The 21,101-nt window shown below is 49.0% G+C and overlaps 2 protein-coding genes across 5 annotated transcripts in view; one reads left to right on the top strand and one right to left on the bottom strand.

The window, feature by feature from the left end:
• Positions 1 to 1,371, bottom strand: part of CEPT1 (choline/ethanolamine phosphotransferase 1) — a 34,581-nt gene extending 33,210 nt beyond the window's left edge. Inside the window, exon 1 of one of the 2 annotated variants that reach the window (XM_074163508.1) lies at positions 1,089 to 1,371. The gene's annotated coding sequence lies outside the window, so the exon portion shown is untranslated. The remainder of the gene's footprint in view (positions 1 to 1,088) is intronic. The other variant, XM_074163507.1, reaches the window with a different exon arrangement.
• DRAM2 (DNA damage regulated autophagy modulator 2) lies at positions 57 to 17,313 on the top strand. Of its 3 annotated transcripts, XM_074163510.1 has the most exons (10): positions 72 to 121; positions 4,334 to 4,430; positions 5,357 to 5,421; positions 7,522 to 7,679; positions 8,363 to 8,430; positions 8,990 to 9,129; positions 11,682 to 11,859; positions 14,654 to 14,736; positions 16,074 to 16,166; positions 16,938 to 17,302. In XM_074163510.1, the coding sequence occupies exons 4-10, from the start codon at positions 7,549 to 7,551 to the stop codon at positions 17,043 to 17,045; spliced, it is 801 nt and encodes a 266-aa protein (XP_074019611.1). In that variant the 5' UTR covers positions 72 to 121; positions 4,334 to 4,430; positions 5,357 to 5,421; positions 7,522 to 7,548; the 3' UTR covers positions 17,046 to 17,302. The 3 variants fall into 3 exon arrangements, with proteins under 3 accessions (XP_074019612.1, XP_074019610.1, XP_074019611.1); XM_074163511.1 differs by lacking the exon at positions 5,357 to 5,421 and having other exon boundaries at positions 57 to 121; positions 7,414 to 7,679; XM_074163509.1 differs by lacking the exon at positions 5,357 to 5,421 and having other exon boundaries at positions 62 to 121; positions 16,938 to 17,313.
• The last annotated feature ends 3,788 nt before the right edge of the window (positions 17,314 to 21,101 follow it).

The raw sequence follows: 21,101 nt of genomic DNA, 5'->3' as shown, positions 1-21,101 counted from the left end.
TTTGCGACGGCCGGAAAGGAGGTGGGCGGGGGCCCGGGCCGGGGGCGGGGCGGGGCGGGGCGGACAGGGGCGGGGCGGGGCGGTGCGAGGCCGCCGCGGGGACGGCGCGGGAGCGGCTGAGGTAAATTGGGGGGGGGGGGGGGCGGGAGGACTCACCGCGCGCGACATCCCCTCCCCACCCCGGGTCCCGACCCTCCCTGTCACCCCCTCAGGAACCCTCCAGTGTCCCCCGGCCTCCCTGTCACCCCCCTCAGCGACCCTCCGGTGTCCCTGTCCCCGCCTCAGCGACCCTCCAGTGTCTCCGTCAGCCCCCATCACCGCCTCAGCGACCCTCCAGTGTCCCCTGGCCTCCCTGTCGCCCCCCTCAGCGACCCTCCAGTGTCTCCGTCAGCCCCCATCACCACCTCAGCGACCCTCCAGTGTCCCCTGGCCTCCCTGTCACCCCCCTCAGCGACCCTCCAATGTCTCCCGGCCTCCCTGTCACCCCCCCTCACCAAACGTCCAGTGTCCCTGTCACCCCCTCAGTGACCCTCTCGTGTCCCCCAGCCTCCTCGGTGCCATCCCTGGCCCCCTCCATCCCGACTCCCCATCAGCCCTCCCTGCCGCTCTCCTGCCGGCCGCACTGGGAGCTTCCAACAGCTGTACGGACTCCCCATTACCTCAGGTGTCCCCCCTTCCTCCCTCCCCTAACAAGACCCCCAACACACCGGTCACCCCCATAATATCCCGCCGTAAGCCCTAGTGACCTGCCATCGCTCTCCCTGCTGCCCCAGTTACCCCCAGCCACCATTCCCCATGGTCCCCCATCGTTCCCAATGACTCCCTTGCCCCAGGGACCCCATCGAACCCCTCAATCCTCTCACCTCCCTGCCCCCAGGCCTCCCCTTTCCCCCCCTCCATCTCCCCTTCCTCCCCCTCCTAAACCTTCCCTCCCTCCGTGCTGTCCCCTCTCCCTTTTCCCTCTCTCACAACCAGAGCTGCTCCCCCACACCAGGCACCTCCAGTCCCCCTCTGTGACCTTGCAGCAACTTTGATTCCCCAGCTGAAACGTGGGAAACTCTCTCCCGTGCTCTGCTTCGAGTACTCACGTATTTTTAGCTGCTTTTCTCTGGTTAGACAGGTTGGACTGACAGGTAGCGTGCGTTCATCCCCGACACTGAGCTCCCCAGTCAGCTGTAGCGACGGGCCGGGACCGTGCTATGCCAGGTTTCTAAAACAGGCATTGGTACATCCTTATGTCATGGTATCTTGTGCCTGGCTCTGTTTGGTTTGGCCCCGTGCCGTTCTGCTGCTTCCCCAGCTGGGTAACGGGGGCTTAGCGAGAGCATAAAGAGCCCAGCCTCAACTCTCTGGAAGCTGACCCCCATATCCAAAAGATTTAGTAGCAACTTTTTTGGTGTTTATACCGAGAAAACACTCAGAATGAGTCATCTGTCATTACCCTGCAGTAGGAACAACAAAGGCGACACATTTTCTACTTTCTTACTTCTAGGCCTTTGAGGATTAGCAACCTTTAACTGTTGTTATCAGTTTGACCCTGACAATAAGTTGCGCAAATGAACATGTTCGGTCCCTTTCTGACTCATCCCCATCCGACCTTCGTGTTTACTTAGGAGAGCGCACGGCAAATTGCTGTGTCTTTATTCCTTCAGCACAGTGTCTGTTGGAGTAGTTTGCTGGAGATAAAGAGGAGTATCCCGTAGTTCGGCTTTATCTCTGCCTGTCCTGCTGAGAGGGGCAGGTTGACCATGAGGGTATCAGCGTTAATTTAGAAATTTCCCTTTTCCACATGTACTCTTTTAACCATCTTCTCAGCATTATCATTCTAGATAAACGTTAACTTTCTGCCGTTAATGGTCTTGGCCACCTTTCAGTTTCATTTGTAGTTTCTGTTCTGCCTGCTCAAGCGTGTGCAGAATGGTGCTGCATTTGAAGAAAAACTTCCTGCATTTGAAGAAAAACTTCAGAGATGTTTAAAATTTCCACTGTTTTCAAAACCCTTCCTTGACTTGCTCTTGATGATGGTTTGATAATGTCTATTGCAGGAAAGATCTGTGGTAATCTGGGGCTTAAACCTCCACTTAGGACACAAAAGTGCCTACAGATCAGGATAAATGTTGAAGAAAATCCTAGTTATGTTGAAAAGACAGGGCAGGCATTACCATTGTATAATCAGTTGGCAAAGGACCTTGTGAAAAAAACAAGGAGGTAGAGTGTGTTTTCTTTCTTACTGTTGAAAACAATAGGACAGGATGAGGTGTTAATAATCATCTATTTCAAGACCTTCCAGCTGGCAAATTGCGAGGCAATTCCATCCTGCCTCCTGGTGATTTGAGATGCTTCCTTATGCGCCTGCGCTTGCCCAGACGTTCCAGGTTGAGAGCCCCGTGAGCTGGCAGTGACACGGTGTATCTACAGCCGTGCGAAGCTTGGATGGCCTCGAGCAGACAGTGCCATAAATGTGCACAGCGCTTTGCAACGGAACCAAGCCCCTGTTTGGTATTTGCAGTCTGTCTACATAATAGCGTGAAAAAAGGGCTTGATTTCACTGAAAAACTTTAAACAGGGAGGAAGATGAAGGGAGACGGTAAGAATTCAGGGAAGATCTTGACAGAATTAAGAGAATTTAGGAGGGAAAAAAAATTGCAAAACAGTTGTAAGGAGAGGTTTATGTCTGTGAAAGTAAGAGGATTGGAGCAGCAGTTTTCTGGCAGAGCCTAAACCAGCTCTAATCCCTGTACCATTGGGATGTACCAGCCTCCAGCTATTGCCGCAGTAAGAAGTCGCGCCTCGCCAGAGCTCTCAGGTTGGAACTAAAGCTGCCACACCGCTCGTTCCGCCTGACCACATGAAAACGAGCATAATTTGCATCCAGGCCTTGGCTTCGGGGTGAGTGACAGCACAGGATGCAGAGATGCCCAGTCTGGACCGACCGAGGGCTTCTCTGCAGCAGCCGCTGCTGATGAGCTGCCTGTGTGGACGCACTTACTGTGTAAGAAGAGCAATATCCAGGGGGGAAATTCAGAATAGCTGTTCTGCTTTACTAACCTCACCTTAGTCCGGGTAAATTAATCTGCATAGGCACAGAAATGCTCCTAATGGGGAGAATCTGCGTTGTCTGTGAGCCTGACCCCCCCCATAGCTTCAGTCACAGAATCACAGAATGATATGGGGTTGGAAGGGACCTCTGGAGATCATCTAGTCCAACCCCTCTGCCAAGCAGGTGGACCAAAGCAGGTCCACCCAGAGCAGGTTGCACAGGAACGTGTCCAGGCAGGGTTTGAATGTCTCCAGAGAAGGAGACTCCACCACCTCTCTGGGCAGCCTCTTCCAGGGCTCTGCCACCCTCAAAATAAAGAAGTTCCCCCTCATGTTGAGATGGAACTTCTTATATTCAAGTTTGTGCCCATTTCCTCTTGTCCTGTCACTGGGCACCACTGAAAAAAGACTGGCCCCATCCTCCTGACACCCTCCCTTTAAGTATTTATAGGCGTTGATCAGATCCCCCCTCAGCCTTCTCTTCTCCAGACTAAAAAGACCCAAGTCCCTCAGCCTTTCCCCGTAAGAGAGATGCTCCAGGCCCCTCATCATCTTTGTAGCCCTTTGCTGTACCCTCTCCAGCAGTTGCCTGACCTTGTTGAACTGGGGAGCCCAGAACTGGTCCCAGTGCTCCAGATGGGGCCTCACCAGGGCAGAGTCCCACTGCACCACCCCAGAGCTGCATCTGACCCGCACCCAAACGCTGCAGATGTCTCAAGCTCATGAGTCTCCCCCCCCTAACGGGAACGCAGCACAGTGTCTCCTCTCTGACGGCTTCTCCGGCGTGTGGAAATGGCAGCTGCCCATGTGAGGAGAAGACAGCTGGGGGATGTCTGGTTAAATTGAGGTTGCTTCAGCACCCGTCCTGCCACAGCATCAGCATCCCATTGGGATACCCATCCACAATGAAACGGGAAAACTCCATGTTCTCTCCCCTTCCTTACACGAAAGCAGTGATCACAGGCACTGGTTTTAATTGCATTCAGTTACATTAATTTTTTTTCTTAAAAGCTTCTCTTTTCAAGTTAAATCTTTCTGTAGACAAGTCCTATAAATCGAAAAGTCTTAAACAGCTGTTGTTCTGCATTTCTACCATCCCACCATACACAAGCTTCGCTCCATAAACCACCGGGAACACAGGAAAAACATCTTGTGTCAGGCCAACCATCCATCTAATCCCATGTCCAGTCAGCAGCAGTGACTAATAGAAGATGCTAAGAAGGAGAATAAATACTATAGAGTAAGAGGTATGGAAGTACCTCACATCTTGATTGTTTTCCTTTATATCTCAAAGATTTAGAAAAAAACATGAAGGAAATGTGGAACTTCACCAGAAAGATGGCTTTGGATTCCCTTTGATGTGTCATTTCTTCTGATGCCCTTGTTCTCAGGTATGTGGCATATTGTTTGTTTGTTTGTTTTCAGGCAAAAATCTATTAGCTCAGAAATAAAATTAAGGCACTATTAACATTTAAATGCTAAAGGAAAAGTAAAATCATAGAGTCATAGAATGGTTAGAGTTGGAAGGGACCTTAAAAATCATCAAGTTCCAACCCCCCTGCCCTGGGCAGGGACACCTCCCACCAGACCAGGTTGCTCCAAGCCCCCTCCAACCTGGCCTTGAACATCTCCAGGGATGGGGCAGCCACAGCTTCTCTGGGCAACCTGGGCCGGTGTCTCACCACCCACACAGCAAAGAATTTCTTTCTGGTATCTAATCTAAATCTCCCCTCTTTCAGTTTAAAACCATTACCCATCATCCTATCGCTACATTCCCTGATAAAGAGTCCCTCCTCATCTCTCCTCTAGCCCCCTTCAGGTACTGGAAGGCCGTTACAAGGTCTCCCTGGAGCCTTCTCTTCTCCAGGCTGAACAACCCCAACTCTCTCAGCCTGTCTTCATAGCAGAGGTGCTACAGCCCTCAGATCATTTTTGTGGCCCTCTGCTGGACCCGTTCCAACAGCTCCGTGTCCTTCCTGTGCTGAGCACTCCAGAGCTGGACGCAGTACTCCAGGTGGGGTCTCACAAGAGCAGAGCAGAGGGGTAGAATCACCTCCCTCAACCTGCTGGCCGCGCTTCTTTTGATGCAGCCCAGGATGGGGTTGGCTTTCTGGGCTGCCAGCACGCACTGCCGGCTCATGTCGAGCTTAGCATCAGGCTCACTGCTTGAAGTTTTAAGTTACATGCCCAGGCACGTAACATCTGTAACAGAACTTCATGCAAAATATCCATTTCTCTTTCATACAGATTCCCAATTTACTCATACAAGAGATGGGATTGTGAAGTTACATTCATTACTGTTTTTACTGTGTTACAGCCTTAAAATGAAAGTCAACATTGGAGGGCAAATGTTATACTTAGCTTAAAAATGAAAGCTTAAGGGTAAGAAAATGAGCACCTTTAATTCTATCACACTATTCTTATCCACTACGTCTCCTGTTAGACACCTTTATCTGCTACCTAACGTCTTCCTTACACACAGCTGAACCTTTAATTTGACAAGGATGTAATTGTACATTCTTTTCAAGGGCTATCAGTTGGCTTTTATAACCTCCCAGGAGCATGCCAGAGCTCATTTGTTCTTGTTTGAACCACTAATATTCTAAGCTTAAAAGCAGCACAAACACAAGACACTGATGAGCTTCTGGTAAATGAGCAATTCTCATTATGTGTTGTTATGAATTATGGGATGTATCTATCAGCCTGGCTTTCCACAGGCTCTCCTGGACACGCGGCTGGCAAAGGGCAGCAAAAAGCTACGCCCTGGAATGACAAAGGTCTGCCTGGGACCGAGAACCTGCCAAGTGACCAGCACGTCAGGTCTCTTCAGTGACATACAAAGGAGTTGATCAGCTCTGATCTGTTGCAGGATTCACCCACTTTTGTTTCAACTTCTTTTTTCCTCCCATGAGACTTTATAGTCTTGGTGTTTCCTGTCTTTTTCTTCCTTTTCTCTTTCTTCCAGTCTCTCACACTCTAGGCAGTGCCCACCTCCTAAAACATCTCAGAGCTGCACTCTGTTTGGTCTCAACATTATTTTTCTTTTCTGACGCACTGCTTGATCTTTGCCTGGATGCCCTTGGATCAAAACTTCTTATTATTTTCTCTTCACCTTTTTCCTGTTTCATATTCCATTTTCAGTCTCCAGTTTCAACTATTTCAAACACTTTCTGAACTCACTGGTGTAAACATAAGGGAATGCCATCAGAAGAATGGCAATAAACGCAGGGCCAAGAATAGCCTAGAGAAGGCTCAGGTGGGATCTCATCAACGTCTACAAATACCTGAAGGGAGGCTGCAAAGAGGATGGAGCCAGGCTCTTTTCAGTGGTGCCCAGTGCCAGGACCAGAGGCCGTGGGCACACACAGAAACTCCGGAGGCTCTGTCAGAACTGAAGGAAACACTTTTTCACTGTGAGGATGACAGAGCACCGGCACAGGTTGCCCAGGGAGGTTGTAGTATCTCCATCCTGGGAGATATTCAAAAGCTGTCCTCACCACTGGCTCTTGGTGGCCCTGCTTGAGCAGGGGGTTGGACAGGATGACCTCCAGCCATCCCTTCCCATTCTGGGATGCTGAAATCAGCTCTGTTTAACTTTGGATTTGAAGCAGGTAGAAAATTACTTCCCTGTAGCAGCAAGAGGAGTCACATCTCTTTCTGTGTGAGCTCACCAGGGTGACACAACCCTTACTTGTTCTTATAATAACCCATTATTGCTCTTAGAGAGCTGGAGGTAGAGGCACAGATTTGCTGTCAGGCTGGGACTTAGGGAACTGGGTAGCATGAGTACAGAGTTACCCATTGCACTCTGCGGTAAATGGACCTTTTCCTCCCACCAGTAAAAACACGGTGGCTGCTACACTGCCACCAGGACAAAGCAGTCCTTGAGGATGAAGGCTGTAGCTGGTAGCACTCAGCTCTTGCTCACAGATACCCGTGAGCTTATTTAAGTGATGCTTGTAACAGATGTTGAGTCACACAGCGTGACAGGGAGTAAATGAGCGCAGATATTAAAGTAATTTTAGGTCATTTTCTCCAAGTCTGCCCAGTTGATTGTTAATGGAAGTTAGAGGCTCCTCGACAGCCACTATCAGTTAAACTGTCACTACTGGGACACGTTCTCTGTCAGCCTCCCTCATTCTAACACGGTGTTATGACACAAGGGCAAGAAGAAAATAGAGTCAGTTATTCATGTTGACCCATTTGACCTTATTCTGGCAGCAACAAATGCCAAGACAAGTAGTAAAATGACACTACTGGTTTCTTTTCTCATAATCATCTAAGAATTTCAGAATTAACGTTTCCAGATGTTACTTCTGCTTATTTATGATTGCTTCTGTGCCGTGAAGTCAAGTGTTCACTTTGGGTTTGCAGGACAGGACCGAGAGCAATACCAAATTGCTGTACTCAAAGCAGCTTGCCTCAAGAAAAGCAAAATCTTTGAGAAATCTTAGTAAACCTTTGCAAATTGATTCCTCACAGTGTTCGGACTTAGAAGTCAGCGCTGCAATGTGGTGGTTTCAGCAAGGCCTCTCTGTCTTGCCTGTGGCTTTGGTTGTTTGGTCAGCGGCGTCTTTCGTGTTTTCGTACATCACTGCCATTGTCCTGCACCACGTCGACCCTTTGGTGCCCTACATCAGGTCAGTAACGCTCAGACCCTACCACGGTATTGAATTGGCCTCACTCCTGCAAATTCTTCCCCAACTCCAAACTTGAAACAGCAATTCTTACCTAACAGCTCCAGTTCCAAAGTTACTACCTGTTTATTTGTGTGTAACTCTGTTTAGAGCTGTTTATTCTAGTGCAAAAGTCTAACCTTTAAGCCGTGGCTCTGTGAACGTATCCTTAAAATGATGGTGAACAAGAAGGCTGGGGCTGCTCTCCAGCCCTCTGTTCAGAGTAAAGCGTCTTTCTGTCACCAGGTTGCGTTGCACCAGTAAATCCATGCTATAATCTCTGTTCCCAGCTGCCTTGCATCCAGGCTGTACAGTAATTTGTCTTTGGCCATAATTTTGGTCTTTCAGTTTTCGAGGTTCTTCATTTTTCCAGTTTTAATACTCTTTATTCACCTTTTACGGACTCAAGATCAATATAAAAGAATAGTTATACTATCTAGGGATAGCTTATCTTTACCATGCTTATTTCTACAGCTCTAGAAACTAGCACAGTATAGTCTGAGTAATGCAAAATTCAGTAAAAAATATCTGGGAGGGTTTTTACAAATCTGTTTCTTATGGTTCCTTTGTAGACTGAAATAAGTAAAGTTTTGTTGCATGTATTTTTAGTATGGATAAATATGTATCACTCCATTTATCTCTTCCAGTGACACAGGGACAATACCACCAGAAAGATGCTTATTTGGGATCATGTTAAACATTTCCACTTTCTTGGGTGAGTATAGAAAGCTGTCCTTGGTGAACTGCAGGCAGTTCTGGAATACACACAGCTTTGAACAATTTCATTTCCGTATTCCAATCATTACACAGCCCATAATTCTCAGTCAAAAACTAACTTCTAAGCAATCAATCTTAATCCTCTTCAGCAATCAAGGAAGGGGTGTGTCAGGGATGTTAGCCACAAAGCCAGCGTGACAATTGCAAATTCCAGAAGGCCAAAAGTGTGTTTAAAAAACCCAACAGACTAGTAAAAAGGAATAGAACTGCAAATTCAAGGCAGTCAGCTTACTTGTGCTGCAGTTCTGGAGAGGGGAAAAACAACCCAGTGTATCTGTCAAATGAAAGAGATCTGAAAAATCTAGTAAAGTTGACTTGTTTACCATTATGTTATTTCAGTTTTGACTTCCAGATTCTCAGCTTTCCTATTTCAGTGTACCATAAGACAGTTTTTTATTTTGATTAGTTGCTTCTGTCACTCAGCATCTTCCCGGTTAACACAGGACGCTCTGCTCGTCAGCTGAAAATCTTACTGCATTTGGGTTCTTCGTTAACAGGTGTGGCCACCATGTATGTCCGTTATAAACAAGTTTACGCTTTGAATCCAGAAAAAGCCAAGATCCTCAAGCTTAATAAGATTGGCCTCACGCTGGGATTGATGAGCTGTTTTGGACTTTGCATTATTGCAAATTTCCAGGTTTGTGCTTTGCTTGCAATGTTCTGAGGCTGCCCAGAGTTGTGTGTTTGTTTGTTTACTGATAAAATGGGGGCTTTACTGAAAGCAAAACTTTTTAGGACAAACCTGTTTTGTCAGTTTGTGTTCCTGTCAAATCCCCTACAGAAAACCATTAAAAAAAAATAAGTTTTGGGTTAGAATTTCTTAATAATTTCTTATTTGCTTTATCCACTGGGACTTGGGACCAGCCATTCATGAAATTCCAAAACATTAAGAAACCCTTAAGTTTTGCAGAAGCAAACTCAGATGGATCTCCGTATAGATCTGAAAGCCTTAGCTCCAGGTTAAAAGACCACAACTGTATTTTGTTTTGCCTTAAGAGAATCAAGTGTCAAATCGTCAAAAACTCTTAGAACTAAGTAAAGCCAACAAAAACACCCAACCCCAGAAGTCATCCAGCTCTGAAAAATCTACCTTTTTAGGTATATTTCCCTAATGTACCTATATTTTATATATATGTACACAATAACCTGCCCAATTCTTGAAAATACTGCAGTGTCAAACAACTTTTGAATTTCTCCCTCTCGGTGTCTATTTTTTTCCCCTCCTCAACACTTTGTATTTCCAAAAATCTGATGATATTCTCACATATCGCACCATCAGCAGGACCACATTCTCCATCGTTGGCTGTTACAGACAAGCCAGTCGCACAGTTGCCAGCCTCGTCGTATTAATTACCTGCCGGATTTTGGGGGATCTGTAGTGGTTCCCTCAGCCACTAGAGGCTGCAGCGTCACCTCGGTCTCCTGGATTAGGGCCAGGGAAAAGCAAGGAGGAAAAGCTCCTGGAAAGCTCCACCTTTTTCCCTTCTGCTTTCTCTAGCACAGCTCTCTGAGTGCTTCAGCAGTCCCTGGCTCAGCATATTCATTTTGGGTTTGGTTTTTGGCTTTTTTGGAGGCCTCAATCTATTTTTTTTAATAGAGCCCCAGCTCTACCCAGAGGTCGCAGCCTCCCCTGCCACCCCCACCATGCAAAAGCCCCAGGGCTGTGTCCAGCTCCATTGTTTCCCTCCACCACTGGTCAGGAGCGGATATGTCTGCTTTCTGCAGTTTTCAAGATAATCAAAATACAGAAGGCACATGCTAATTAGTTAAGTAGTTTGTGTAACATTTCATCCTGATAAAGACAAAAATTGGAAGTGCTGTACCTGCACGTCCACGTGATGCTGAGGACTGGTTGAGGGCCACCCCAGAGGCAAAAGGAGCTAAAGCCCCCTGGAATCCACTAATTACTGAAGACAACTGAAGTGTGACAATGCACAAAGATGAACAAAGGGGATTTGGGAAGAGCTGTCATCGTGGAGAGCTCCCGCCAGCTCCGACTGCTGGGCACCACAGCAACAGCAATCGCTCATCCTCAGGGGAGCTTTAATTCCTGCTGTTCAGCCAGTCCTATCGCTTTATTCCAGCTGTGGCTAGTGATTTCCTCTCGTATTGGGCACAGATTTCTCTCTGGTGACACCTCGTCACTGAGAAGCACATGATTTTCGAGGACGCGCCTTTGCAACTTGGTTATTCACTATTTAAATATATATTCCCTGTTATGCTGAGGATGCAGCACTTCAGATTCATTTGTGCACATAAGGTGCACGTGGAGATTGTGAGGAAAGGCTGTCTCCAGTTCCTGATCTTAATAGTTACTCGGTAAAATACACAGCCAGCCTCCTGCTTTAGGGCATAAAAGATCCCACACACGATTGGAGAGCGGGGAGGCTGCCAGGCCTCGCGTTGCTCAACTGGCAAGATAACGCCTTTTAGTGTCTGTCTGTGGGTACTGTGTCTGGCCAGGGACCAGAGGAAAGGAATGGAAAGGAAGACAATATGACTTTTCGGGGCATAAATTTTGAATTGGGTTGTTTTTTGTGGAATGACTTCCAATTTTAAGGATTTTTGCTATTTGACAGTTGATTCTCCTATAGTATTTTTTTAAGTTAAGAGTATTACTGCTTGACTCAACCTTGTTCCCTTTGAGTATTCAAAGATACCAATTTGACAAACAAGGTTTATTCAAACTAGAGTAATTCAGAAAAATCGCTGAACCTCATTATTTTTAATCCCATTTTGAGGTCTAGGACTGTGTCGTGTTTCTCCTGTATTGCATTATCTTTCACAGAAGCACAGGTTCCTGGGATAGAAATGCTGAGCCGGTCACCTGTCACTCTCATTCCCTGCCCAACTGCAGGTGTTCCTTCATCCAGTTTCAGTGTTACTGTCCATTATGGCTAACGAGAGCAGCTCCTTCAAATTCCTGTAGTTAAGATATAGCTGAGACCTGTAACAGCCACAGGAATTTAAAAGCAGCAATGCAGAGGGCTGGCAGGTGCTGGCTTCCAGCTAACTCTGTACAGGCCTTCCAAGAAGAACATGGCCTCCTGCAGCACATTCCAGAACTGCTTAATTTGGGATGCGAGAAGGTGATTGTGTGGGTGAAGTGCCAAAGGTTCAGAGAAGAAAATGGTTCTTGGAGTTTAAAAGGAAACCAGGTTCTGTACAAGCGGTGCTTTCCTTCCCTAGAAATGTATCCTCTACTACATCCACGTGGTTGGAGCCTGCCTGACCTTTGGAGTAGGGGCCATTTACATGCTGGTTCAGACCGTCCTCTCCTACCTGATGCAGCCAGAACTTCACAGCAAAGACATCTTCTGGGTCCGTCTGTCCGTGTTCCTCTGGTGTTGCTCGAGCATTGTCAGCAGTATCCTTTCGCTCTGCAGCGTCACCGTAAGACGGAGCAGCCTTCACAAATGACAGTGTTTGCATCTACACTAATTTAACCCACCAATGTGAAAGGCTGTGCCACAGAAGGCCCGTCATCTTTACAGGTACAGCTTGTATCATGTTATTTACAGTCTGTATTGCAACCTGGGAACTTTAGGAAAAAGAGAACCATCCAGTTAAGCCCACAAGTGAGTCACTGGATAATAGAAAAAAGGTAAGAGGGATGGTTAGCACCCTTTCTCCTCTCCTTTCCTTCTGCACACCAGAGACCGAAAATGGCAAAGTAAGAGTTTATCACAAATAAGTCTGACTGTAGATTGTGAAAGATGGGGAGAAAGGGGAGTGTACTTAAGAGATGGGTGGTTTTAATGGAGGGACAAAAAGCCAGGTAAGAAATAAAAATGTCTCTTCCCTGGTGACAGAAATGCTGCAGCAAGTTTTATAGTCGGATACAACTAAAAGAGAAGTACAGAGAGAGAAAATCCTCCTAACCTGACCACGTGCAGCAGCGCTGCACTGTGCCAGCTGGCTCCCAGAGCAGGTCTAAAGTGCTGGTATTTGTCAGAGAGACAATTCGGGAGCATGTTGCCAAGGTTGAGCCAGAAAAGACGTACAGCCTCTGACCTCCCCTGCCCATCCTACAGTTGGAAAGACAAGACATTTCTGACGGCATTCCCTGTGCCCTTCCCTCGGCTCTGGAATCCATCAGCTCTCTTAACGTTGAATTCTGCATGCTGTAAGCAGCTGTGGGGTTTACAGAAATATGGGCAAACCCATCCAGAAAGAGAGGCCTTTTTCCTCTCCAGAGTCATTTAACGATCAGGAAACTGAACCACAACAGTTCCTCTGCTCACCCCGATGGACCTAAACATAGTATTTCAAAAATTATGACTCAGTTCTCTGTCAAACAGGACTACAACACGATAAAGCTTTCAAATTTACATTCCAAAGACATAAGCGCAAAAATCATTGCTTAAATGCTGTCCTTTCTGCAGCTGAATCAAGGCCACCAATTTAATCCCCACCAATTCCACATATTTCCAGGCCAGCAGCCAAAACCAACACTGAACCACCCGCTCCGTTTCCCAGGGACGGAGCATCTCGCTGAGCACCCGTTCCTGCTACGGCAAGATTATACAATCTGTACCGGTCAGAGGAGAAGCGACAGTCGGGGCCCGGGCTCATTATCTCTAAAGAAGCGAGAACGACCTTTACCTGCTGAGGAGGCTTCACACAGAGCAAGGAAGTCATCTCTGAGCCTTGGAGAGCTGCCGGCCCTGGCAGGCATTTCTGGTGCTAGCAAAGAACAAGATTATCAGCCGTGAACAGCAAGGAGCAAAGTACAGTCAGGGAAGACTAAAATGCGAGAAGATGAACTGCTGCAAGTTAATGAGTCTTTTACTGTTGCCAAAAAACCCACAAACCCCAAAATCTATTGAGGTTTTTAAACGAGCGTGGTCTAACCAAAATTAGAGGGAAGTAGAGACAGCTGTAGAAACAATGATATATACGTAGGTATCTGTGGAAGGGGAAGAAAAGGGAAATTGTCAGAGTATTTTCTACATTAACAGCTCAATGTAATTAGGGAGAGGAGGCACAGGGAGAAGTCTGTGGCCATAGGTGAAATGGTTGTAACTGGTACTGGGGGACAGAAGGAAACCTAAAAACGCTCCTGATCCTCTGCAGTGAAACCGCAGAATTGCCAACACACAAAGCGCAAAGCAGTTAATTACCCGCTCTGTAACGAGGGGAGGATGGCGGCCAGTTATTTTTGTATCACAATAATTAAATTCTTTCCATTGCAGTAGTAACTCAGGCAGGTAACTAACAGCTACTAAAGCCGTACATTTTAATTAGCAGAGAATTGGGTATCTTGCGTTCAGATCAGTAACCAGAGCTCCCTGGACCACTCACATCAATTTTTTAATCAGCTTTGGAAGTCTGGGTTTTCAAAGACATGTTTGTGCCAGGAAGTTCAGCCTTGTTCACCAGCAAAATTAATCTTTCACATCAGGAGGCTCTTGATGTTTAATCTCATTAATGACTGAAGAAGTTAATCCTATGAAAATCAGATCTTCTATAGCTTAATGCTCCGAGTGTCATTTATACAGGCAGCAGCACTGACACAGCGTCTCTTCCCTCGGCAAGATGGTGAAAAAGTGACATCTCAATCACTCCAGAAGGAGCCCCGCTCTCTGATCAGTGGGGAATCGTTGTCACATGGGGTTTTCCCTTGGCTGCTGGGCCCAAGCTGTCATCGAGCCCTGAGTGAGCTACGAGGGAAAGGGAAAAGCCAACAACCCTCTCTGCTGCGAAGGATACAGTGTTCCAGCTGTAACCCACGCATCAAGAACTCAAGGAGGTTGAGAAGCTGAAAAACAATCAGAGAAAGAGGTCTAGACACTATTAGCCTGGAAAATACCACTAAAAAAATATTCAAAATGCTAATTGTTCACATTTGATTATAGTTTAAGTGCTTTCATAAAGACACACTGTTTGATCAAGGAGGTAAAACGATGCAGCATACAGAGAACAAAGAGAATTGAGTTAGATTAGAATTAACCTTTTCATGTGACAGTAACTGGTCAGTTGGAACAACCCAGAACCTGGAGGGGATGATGTGGGGTGGCCCATGTCACCATCACTGCACGTCCTGCTGGGGAGACCTTGTGGGAAGTGCACAGAGATCTCCTCACAGCCCAGAGCCGAGGCAGAAATTTCCATTTTGCACATTCCTGCTCTTGAATCTTCCTTAACTTATTTCCTCCCAGTGTTTGTTTCCTCAGTTGTCTTATACAGTGGCCTGTACGGAATGAATCTAGTGCAGAAGTTGCACTGGGACCCTCAGGAAAAAGTAAGTGGTTGAGTGGAGAAAATAAACAGAGAACAAAACCCAGCTACATTACTTAAGGCTACAAAGATGATGAGGGGCCTGGAGCATCTCTCTTATGAGGAAAGGCTGAGGGACTTGGGTCTTTTTAGTCTGGAGAAGAGAAGGCTGAGGGGGGATCCGATTAATGCCTATAAATACTTAAAGGGTGGGTGTCAGGAGGATGGGGCTGGTCTTTTCTCAGTGGTGCCCAGGGACAGGACAAGAGGTAACAGGCACAAACTTGAACATAAGAAGTTCCATCTCAACATGAGGAGGAACTTCTTCACCTTGAGGGTGGCAGAGCCCTGGAAGAGGCTGCCCAGAGAGGTGGTGGAGTCTCCTTCTTTGGAGACATTCAAACCCTGCCTGGACACGTTCCTGTGCGACCTGCTCTGGGTGGACCTGCTTTGGCAGGGGGTTGGACTGGGTGATCTCTAGAGGTCCCTTCCAACCCCATATCATCCTGTGATTTGCAGTGGCAAATGCACTTATTGCAGTTGTGTACTCAGACTGGGATGGGAGAGGACAAGTTACCAGTTCAGCCAGTATGCAGCTACTTGCCGAGTCCTGCTCTGAGCAAAACAGTTGCAGCTTCAAGCCTTGTTGTAAATTAATCTCCCTCACCGGCAATAATTGAATTGTCTTAATGAGTTCTCAAACCACCAGCCTGTCTGGTCTGTGCTGGCCAGCAATTCCCAATCCCAGTTACACAGTAACTGTCAGTAACGGGTCTCAGGCGCAGCCGGGTGCAGCGGGGCAGTTCCCGACGGGTGGGGGCAGAAGGAGAGAAAGGCCAAAGGGTACAAGTGACAGAGCTGCCACCAAGGGGTCCCAAGTGGGACAAAGGGCCTGCAGGTCTCAACAGCTCTGCCCATGCCCCGTCCTGTCCAGCAGGTATGGGCACTGACTGGGGGAAGCTCTATGCCGGCTGGTTTTGAGGGCTTTTCCCACCCTTCCCTTTATTTAAAGCTTAAGGAGCCTCTTGGGAGTCTCTTTACAGCCAAAGAAGGGCCTTGAACCTTACTCTTGTAAAGAGGTTTGGCTCTTGGTCACGCTGAGCTCTTCAGTGAGACCTCAGGTTTTGCTGTGGATATTGAATTCCCGGTGGGGTCATCCCAGTCGTGCGGGGCAGGCATTTTCCTGGTGATTCTCACTCTGCTGAGTTCAGCACTTCATTCCTAGAGACTCCAGAGAGCTGAGAAATTTTGCTCTCCCAAGGGAATAGCCATGGATGCAGGATACTATACGCACAGGCCATCTTTGTGCAGGTCCAAGAGGAGCTTCTCACACTGATTAATTTTCCCCCCCCCCTCACACAGGGCTACACAGCTCACATCGTCAGCACTGTCTCCGAGTGGTCCTTAGCATTCTCCTTCCTCAGCTTTTTCCTCACCTATATCCGTGACTTTCAGGTAAAAATGGAGTTTACGTTAAGTGCTTTGCTTCACCAAGCTCTAAATACCCCAGCATGATGCAGGATGGGCCACCTTATGTTACCAGCCATGAAAGCTGGAACACCTGTGGCACGATAACAACTTTATAACGGCCTTCCAGTACCTGAAGGGGGCTACAGGAGAGATGGGGAGGGACTCTTGATCAGGGAATGGAGCCATGGGACGAGGGGGAAGGGTTTGACACTGAAAGAGGGGAGATTGAGCTGAGATGTGGGGAAGAACTTCTTTGCTGTGAGGGTGGTGAGACCCTGGCCCAGGTTGCCCAGAGAAGCTGTGGCTGCCCCATCCCTGGAGGGGTTCAAGGCCAGGTTGGAGGGGGCTTGGAGCAACCTGGTCTGGTGGGAGGTGTCCCTGCTTTTGGCAGGGAGGGTTGGAACTCGATGATTTTTAAGGTCCCTTCCAATTCCAACCATTCTGTGATTCTATGATGAGCATTAAAGAGCCCTCTCTTCCTCGGGAGGATCTATCCCACTGTGGTAACACCCAGACTCCGGCATCTGACTGGCTTTAACCAGCTTCACCTGCAAGATCTGTCACAGTGTGGGGGCCCTTTGCTCTGGGATTACAGGGCAGACAATGGAGACGGGCCAGGAGAACCGCTTGGGAGTCAGGCTCATAGTCCTGGAGCTGATCTGCATCTCGGTTTTTCATTTGACCGCTGAAACTGCCCACACTGCAACGAGGCTGAAAAACCCCTCACTCCCATTTTCCTTCCTCTCTCCCACACAGAAAATCTCCCTGCGGGCGGTTGCCAGTTTGCACGGACAGACCCTCTACAACACGCCCCAGAGCTTCGCGACGGACGAGCAGACGCTGCTGGTAGCGGGAAGCATCTAATGAAGGTGAAGAGAACACGTTCTCAGCATAACTCAGGAATTTAATAGCAATAACGGTTGATATTTCTAAGCATTTATTTTATATATAAAAAAAAAAATTTATGAAGTGATTGTACTGTACTTGACACAAAGGGCTTTGCTATTAACCCACAGCAACGCAAATGTTATCAGTATTGTAAACCAGCCTGTAACATTTCGGCACATGCCAATGCCACGAGAGACTAAATGAAGGTTATTAAAGAGTTGTGGCTCCTCCTCACTTCCTCCACACCCCGTTTAACCACTCTCATTCCCCGCCCTCCTCTCTCCAGTGTTCCTTAGGTCAAGCCCTTTGGGAGACACACAGAGCTCTCCCAGCCCAGAGTCGGGCTCCAGCCTTGTCCTTCACTCCCGCTGTGGGGCAGCTGGGGCTGAGCTACACCAGAGAGGAAGGACCCCAAAGCCACCCCATCCCTTGAGCAACCCAAAAGGAAAACACTCCGAATTTCCTTCTTCCTTCCTTCCCTCCCTCCCCTCCTCTTCCTGGCAGTTGTCTGGGCTGATGGACAGGTTCATCCAGGAGTCCACGTGCAGAATGGCCTTATTGCACAAGTCAAGGAGGATTCAGAGTGCGCAGCCCGTGTCCTGCTCACTCAGGGGGGGGAAGCGCTGACTCCGAGAATCATGGAATTGTTTTGGTTGGAAGGGACCTTTCAGATTGAGTCCAACCATCAACCCAACACTGCCCAAACCACCACTGACCCATGTCCCTCAGCACCACGTATGTCCATCTTTTAGCTCCCTCCAGGGAGGGTGACTCCACCACATCCATGGGCAGCCTCTTCCAATGTTTGACAGCCCTTTTGGTGAAGAAATTTTTCCCAATATCCATCCTAAACCTCTCCTGGTGCAACTTGAGGCCGTTTGCTCTTATCCCATCGCCTGTTCCTTGGGAGAAGAGACCGACCCCCCCCCGGCTACACCCTCCTTTCAGGGAGTTGGAGAGAGCGAGAAGGTTTCCCCTCAGCCTCCTTTTCTCCAGGCTGAACACCCCCAGCTCCCTCAGCCGCTCCTCACAAGGCTTGAGCTCCAGACCCCTCACCAGCTCCGTTGCCCTTCTCTGGACACGCTCCAGCCCCTCAATGGCTTTTTTGTGGCGAGGGGCCCAAAACTGGACACACACTCGAGGTGGGGCCTCACCAGTGCCCAGCAGAGGGGGACGGTCACTGCCCCAGTCCTGCTGGCCACACTGTTCCTGATACAGGCCAGGATGCCAGTGGCTTCTTGGCCACCTGGGCACACTGCACGAGTGTCCGTACAGCATCAGCACAGAGCGTGACAAATGTCCTTGTAGCCTTGATGTCCCCAGTGCTCCCCCGAGAAGTCCCAACCCAAGAGCCAGCTGCTCGTTCCTCCTGCTGCTTCCCAGAGCTGCCGTGTTCTGGTTTGAGGAACCCACAACAATTTGTCATCATTCAGACAATTATTCTCTCACCCGATGACCCCTCCCCACCTGGGAAGAGGAACCGGAAACACCAGGGAAACCCAAGGGTTGAAATATAAACAGAATTGATAGAATAAGATGAGAAAAGTAACATTAATAACACTGAAGAACCAGTATTGATCCCGATACCAATATAAAACACACAAGGACTATCCCCAGCCCATTCCATCCCAGGAAGCTGTGCCCTCCCAGCAGGAACAGCCAATGTGGGACCCTGTGAGCGCTGCGGCTTCAGGAGGAAGGGAAGGGCTCAGGGCTCTGGCACCGGAGCAAGGAGTTCTCTGGATCCCAGCCATCATGGGAGAGAGAGAGAGAGAGAGAGAGAACTCCTCAGCAAACTTTCTAATTTCTATGGAATGTGCCGTTCATGGTATGAAATAACCCCGGTGGCAGCTTGGGTCAAGTGCCCGGGTCTCGCTCCTCCTCGTCCCTGCACCTGGGGAGCTCGGAAACACTGAGCCCTTGAATCCCGCCCCCCAGAGCTGGCTGTAAAGTAAATATTGTCACAAATTCAGACACCAGAGTCTTCTAAAAGTGCAGTTTTCCCAAGCATTGGAAGAGAAATTAGCCCCGCGTCACTCAACCCAGGACACGTGGAGTCACCAGCCCCTGCCCTGCCCTTGCAGCTCCTCAGGCTGCTCCAGAACTGAGCTCTCTGGGGCATCGACACCCCGGCTGCATTCCAGGGGGGTTATACCCCCTGTTTTCACAGGGGCAACCTCCCCCACACAATCATCGTGTCCAGACCGAGCCAGAAGCGTTAAAACAATACATATTTGATAAACTTTGGTAGAACTTGAGCAAAGTAATTTGATATTTGGTTACAGACCGACCCACGGAATACACTGTCCCGAGCTGCCTTTGAGCCCTGTTTGGCAGCAGCAGCTCAGCTTCCTTCCTAAATTATTGCCCAAGTCTACAACAACAGAAGCTCCGGGGTGTGCTTCCTCCCACACCAGAACAGCTTATGCTGGTGTCTTCCCTTCCCTGGAGGAGCAGGTAAAGGACCAGGAGAGGGATTTCAGCTGGAGGCCTCCCGGAAATCCCAGCAGCTGCCCTGGGCGACTTCATCCTCCCCGGTTAAAATTGGATGTCTCCGTCACAGCCAGGTCCAGCCCCGAGCTCAGACAGTTCAGGTGGTGAAAACAAGCGTTGGAGCCAAAAACCTGCCGAACCACTGAAGGCAGCGGAATGAGAGGACACGTGGGTACGATTAACGGAGTCACAGAGACCCCCCCAGGGCTCTGCGGCTCGGGGAAGATTTCCAAGTATTCCGTTTTAGCTGCCAATAAATCCCCAGGGATTGGGGCCTCCCTGGAGAGTTCCACACGTGGCTACACAGCCTCCGACGAGGCAACACACAAACCTCGGTTTCTGGTCAACTGCTACAACCTTGAAAACACGAGGTTTCAGCTCACGGAAACCCCTTTTCTGTGCCCCATTTAAGTCTCATCAGGCAAATGGCTTAACCAGGAGATCGTCACTGCAGTGACACGCTGCCCTGGGTCTGCAGAGCCCTGATCCCTGCTGGGAAGGGGGGACAGAGCCCTTCTCCTGGTACAAAAGGGGAGAAACAAAAAACGTCATTCACGCAGCTCATCAGGAAGGCTCCGGCAGGACCGTGCCTTCTCCCAGGGCTTTGCTCTCCTCACCCTCGGTGTCCGGAGTCACCTTGCCGTCCCCTCCCTCTCCCACGGGTCCCTGGGGAGCACAGAGAGGTTGTTCCTGACAACAGACATCAGAGACGCTGCCCCCAGGAACAATTCCTGCTCCAGAAAGATGCTGGGAGGGCTGGAGCCCCTCTGCTGTGAGGACAGGCTGAGAGAGTTGGGGGGGTTCAGCCTGGAGAAGAGAAGGCTCCGGGGAGACCTTCAAGCCCCTTCCAGTCCCTAAAGGGGCTCCAGGAAAGCTGGGGAGGGGACTCTGGATCAGGGAGGGGAGCCATAGGAGGAGGGGGAAGGGTTTGACACTGAAAGAGGGGAGATTGAGCTGAGATCTGGGGAAGAACTTGTTTGCTGTGAGGGTGGTGAGAGCCTGGCCCAGGTTGCCCAGAGAAGCTGTGGCTGCCCCATCCCAGAGGAGTTCAAGGCCAGGTTGGAGGGGGCTTGGAGCAACGTGGTCTGGTGGGAGGTGTCCCTGCCCAGGGCAGGGGGTGGCACTGGGTGGGCTTTAAGGTCTCTCTCAACTCTGACCTATGGTTCTATGAAATTTCTCCATAGCAGCAGCACTCTGACGAGCAACCAGGACAGACTGTGGGCAATCAGGACTCTGAGCTCTGGGAAGACTTTTAGTTCTGCCTAAACAAGCACATCCCCGAGTTTGCAGTTAAAAACCCACCATCCCCCCAAACCATCCTAATGTTCCCCCACCTGCTCAGCACCACTTGTTGGGTTTCTTGCTCATTTGCAAATCCACAGAAGTCCAAGCTCAAAGCAGCAAACTCTTCTCTGTTTAACAGCCCCCTCAATACCAGGAAAACTCTCCTCCTTCCTTCTCACCCTGTTCCAAAGGGACAGGGATGAGCAGCGCCCAGGAACAGCTCTGTACTCCTGATAGAACGCTCCAGAGACACAT

This window comes from Numenius arquata, chromosome 24 (assembly GCF_964106895.1).
Source record: "Numenius arquata chromosome 24, bNumArq3.hap1.1, whole genome shotgun sequence".
NCBI lineage: Eukaryota > Metazoa > Chordata > Aves > Charadriiformes > Scolopacidae > Numenius > Numenius arquata.
The sequence above is the reverse complement of the archived record's forward strand: the minus strand, read 5'-3'. Positions and strand labels throughout refer to the sequence as shown.

Bases quoted from the DNA above. Each gene is read 5' to 3' on its own strand.
- DRAM2 (XM_074163509.1), top strand. From the start codon at position 7,549: ATGTGGTGGTTTCAGCAAGGCCTCTCTGTCTTGCCTGTGGCTTTGGTT. The intron at 7,680-8,362 runs GTCAGTAACGCT...TATCTCTTCCAG, and splicing joins CCTTTGGTGCCCTACATCAG to TGACACAGGGACAATACCAC. The intron at 8,431-8,989 runs GTGAGTATAGAA...CTTCGTTAACAG, and splicing joins AAACATTTCCACTTTCTTGG to GTGTGGCCACCATGTATGTC.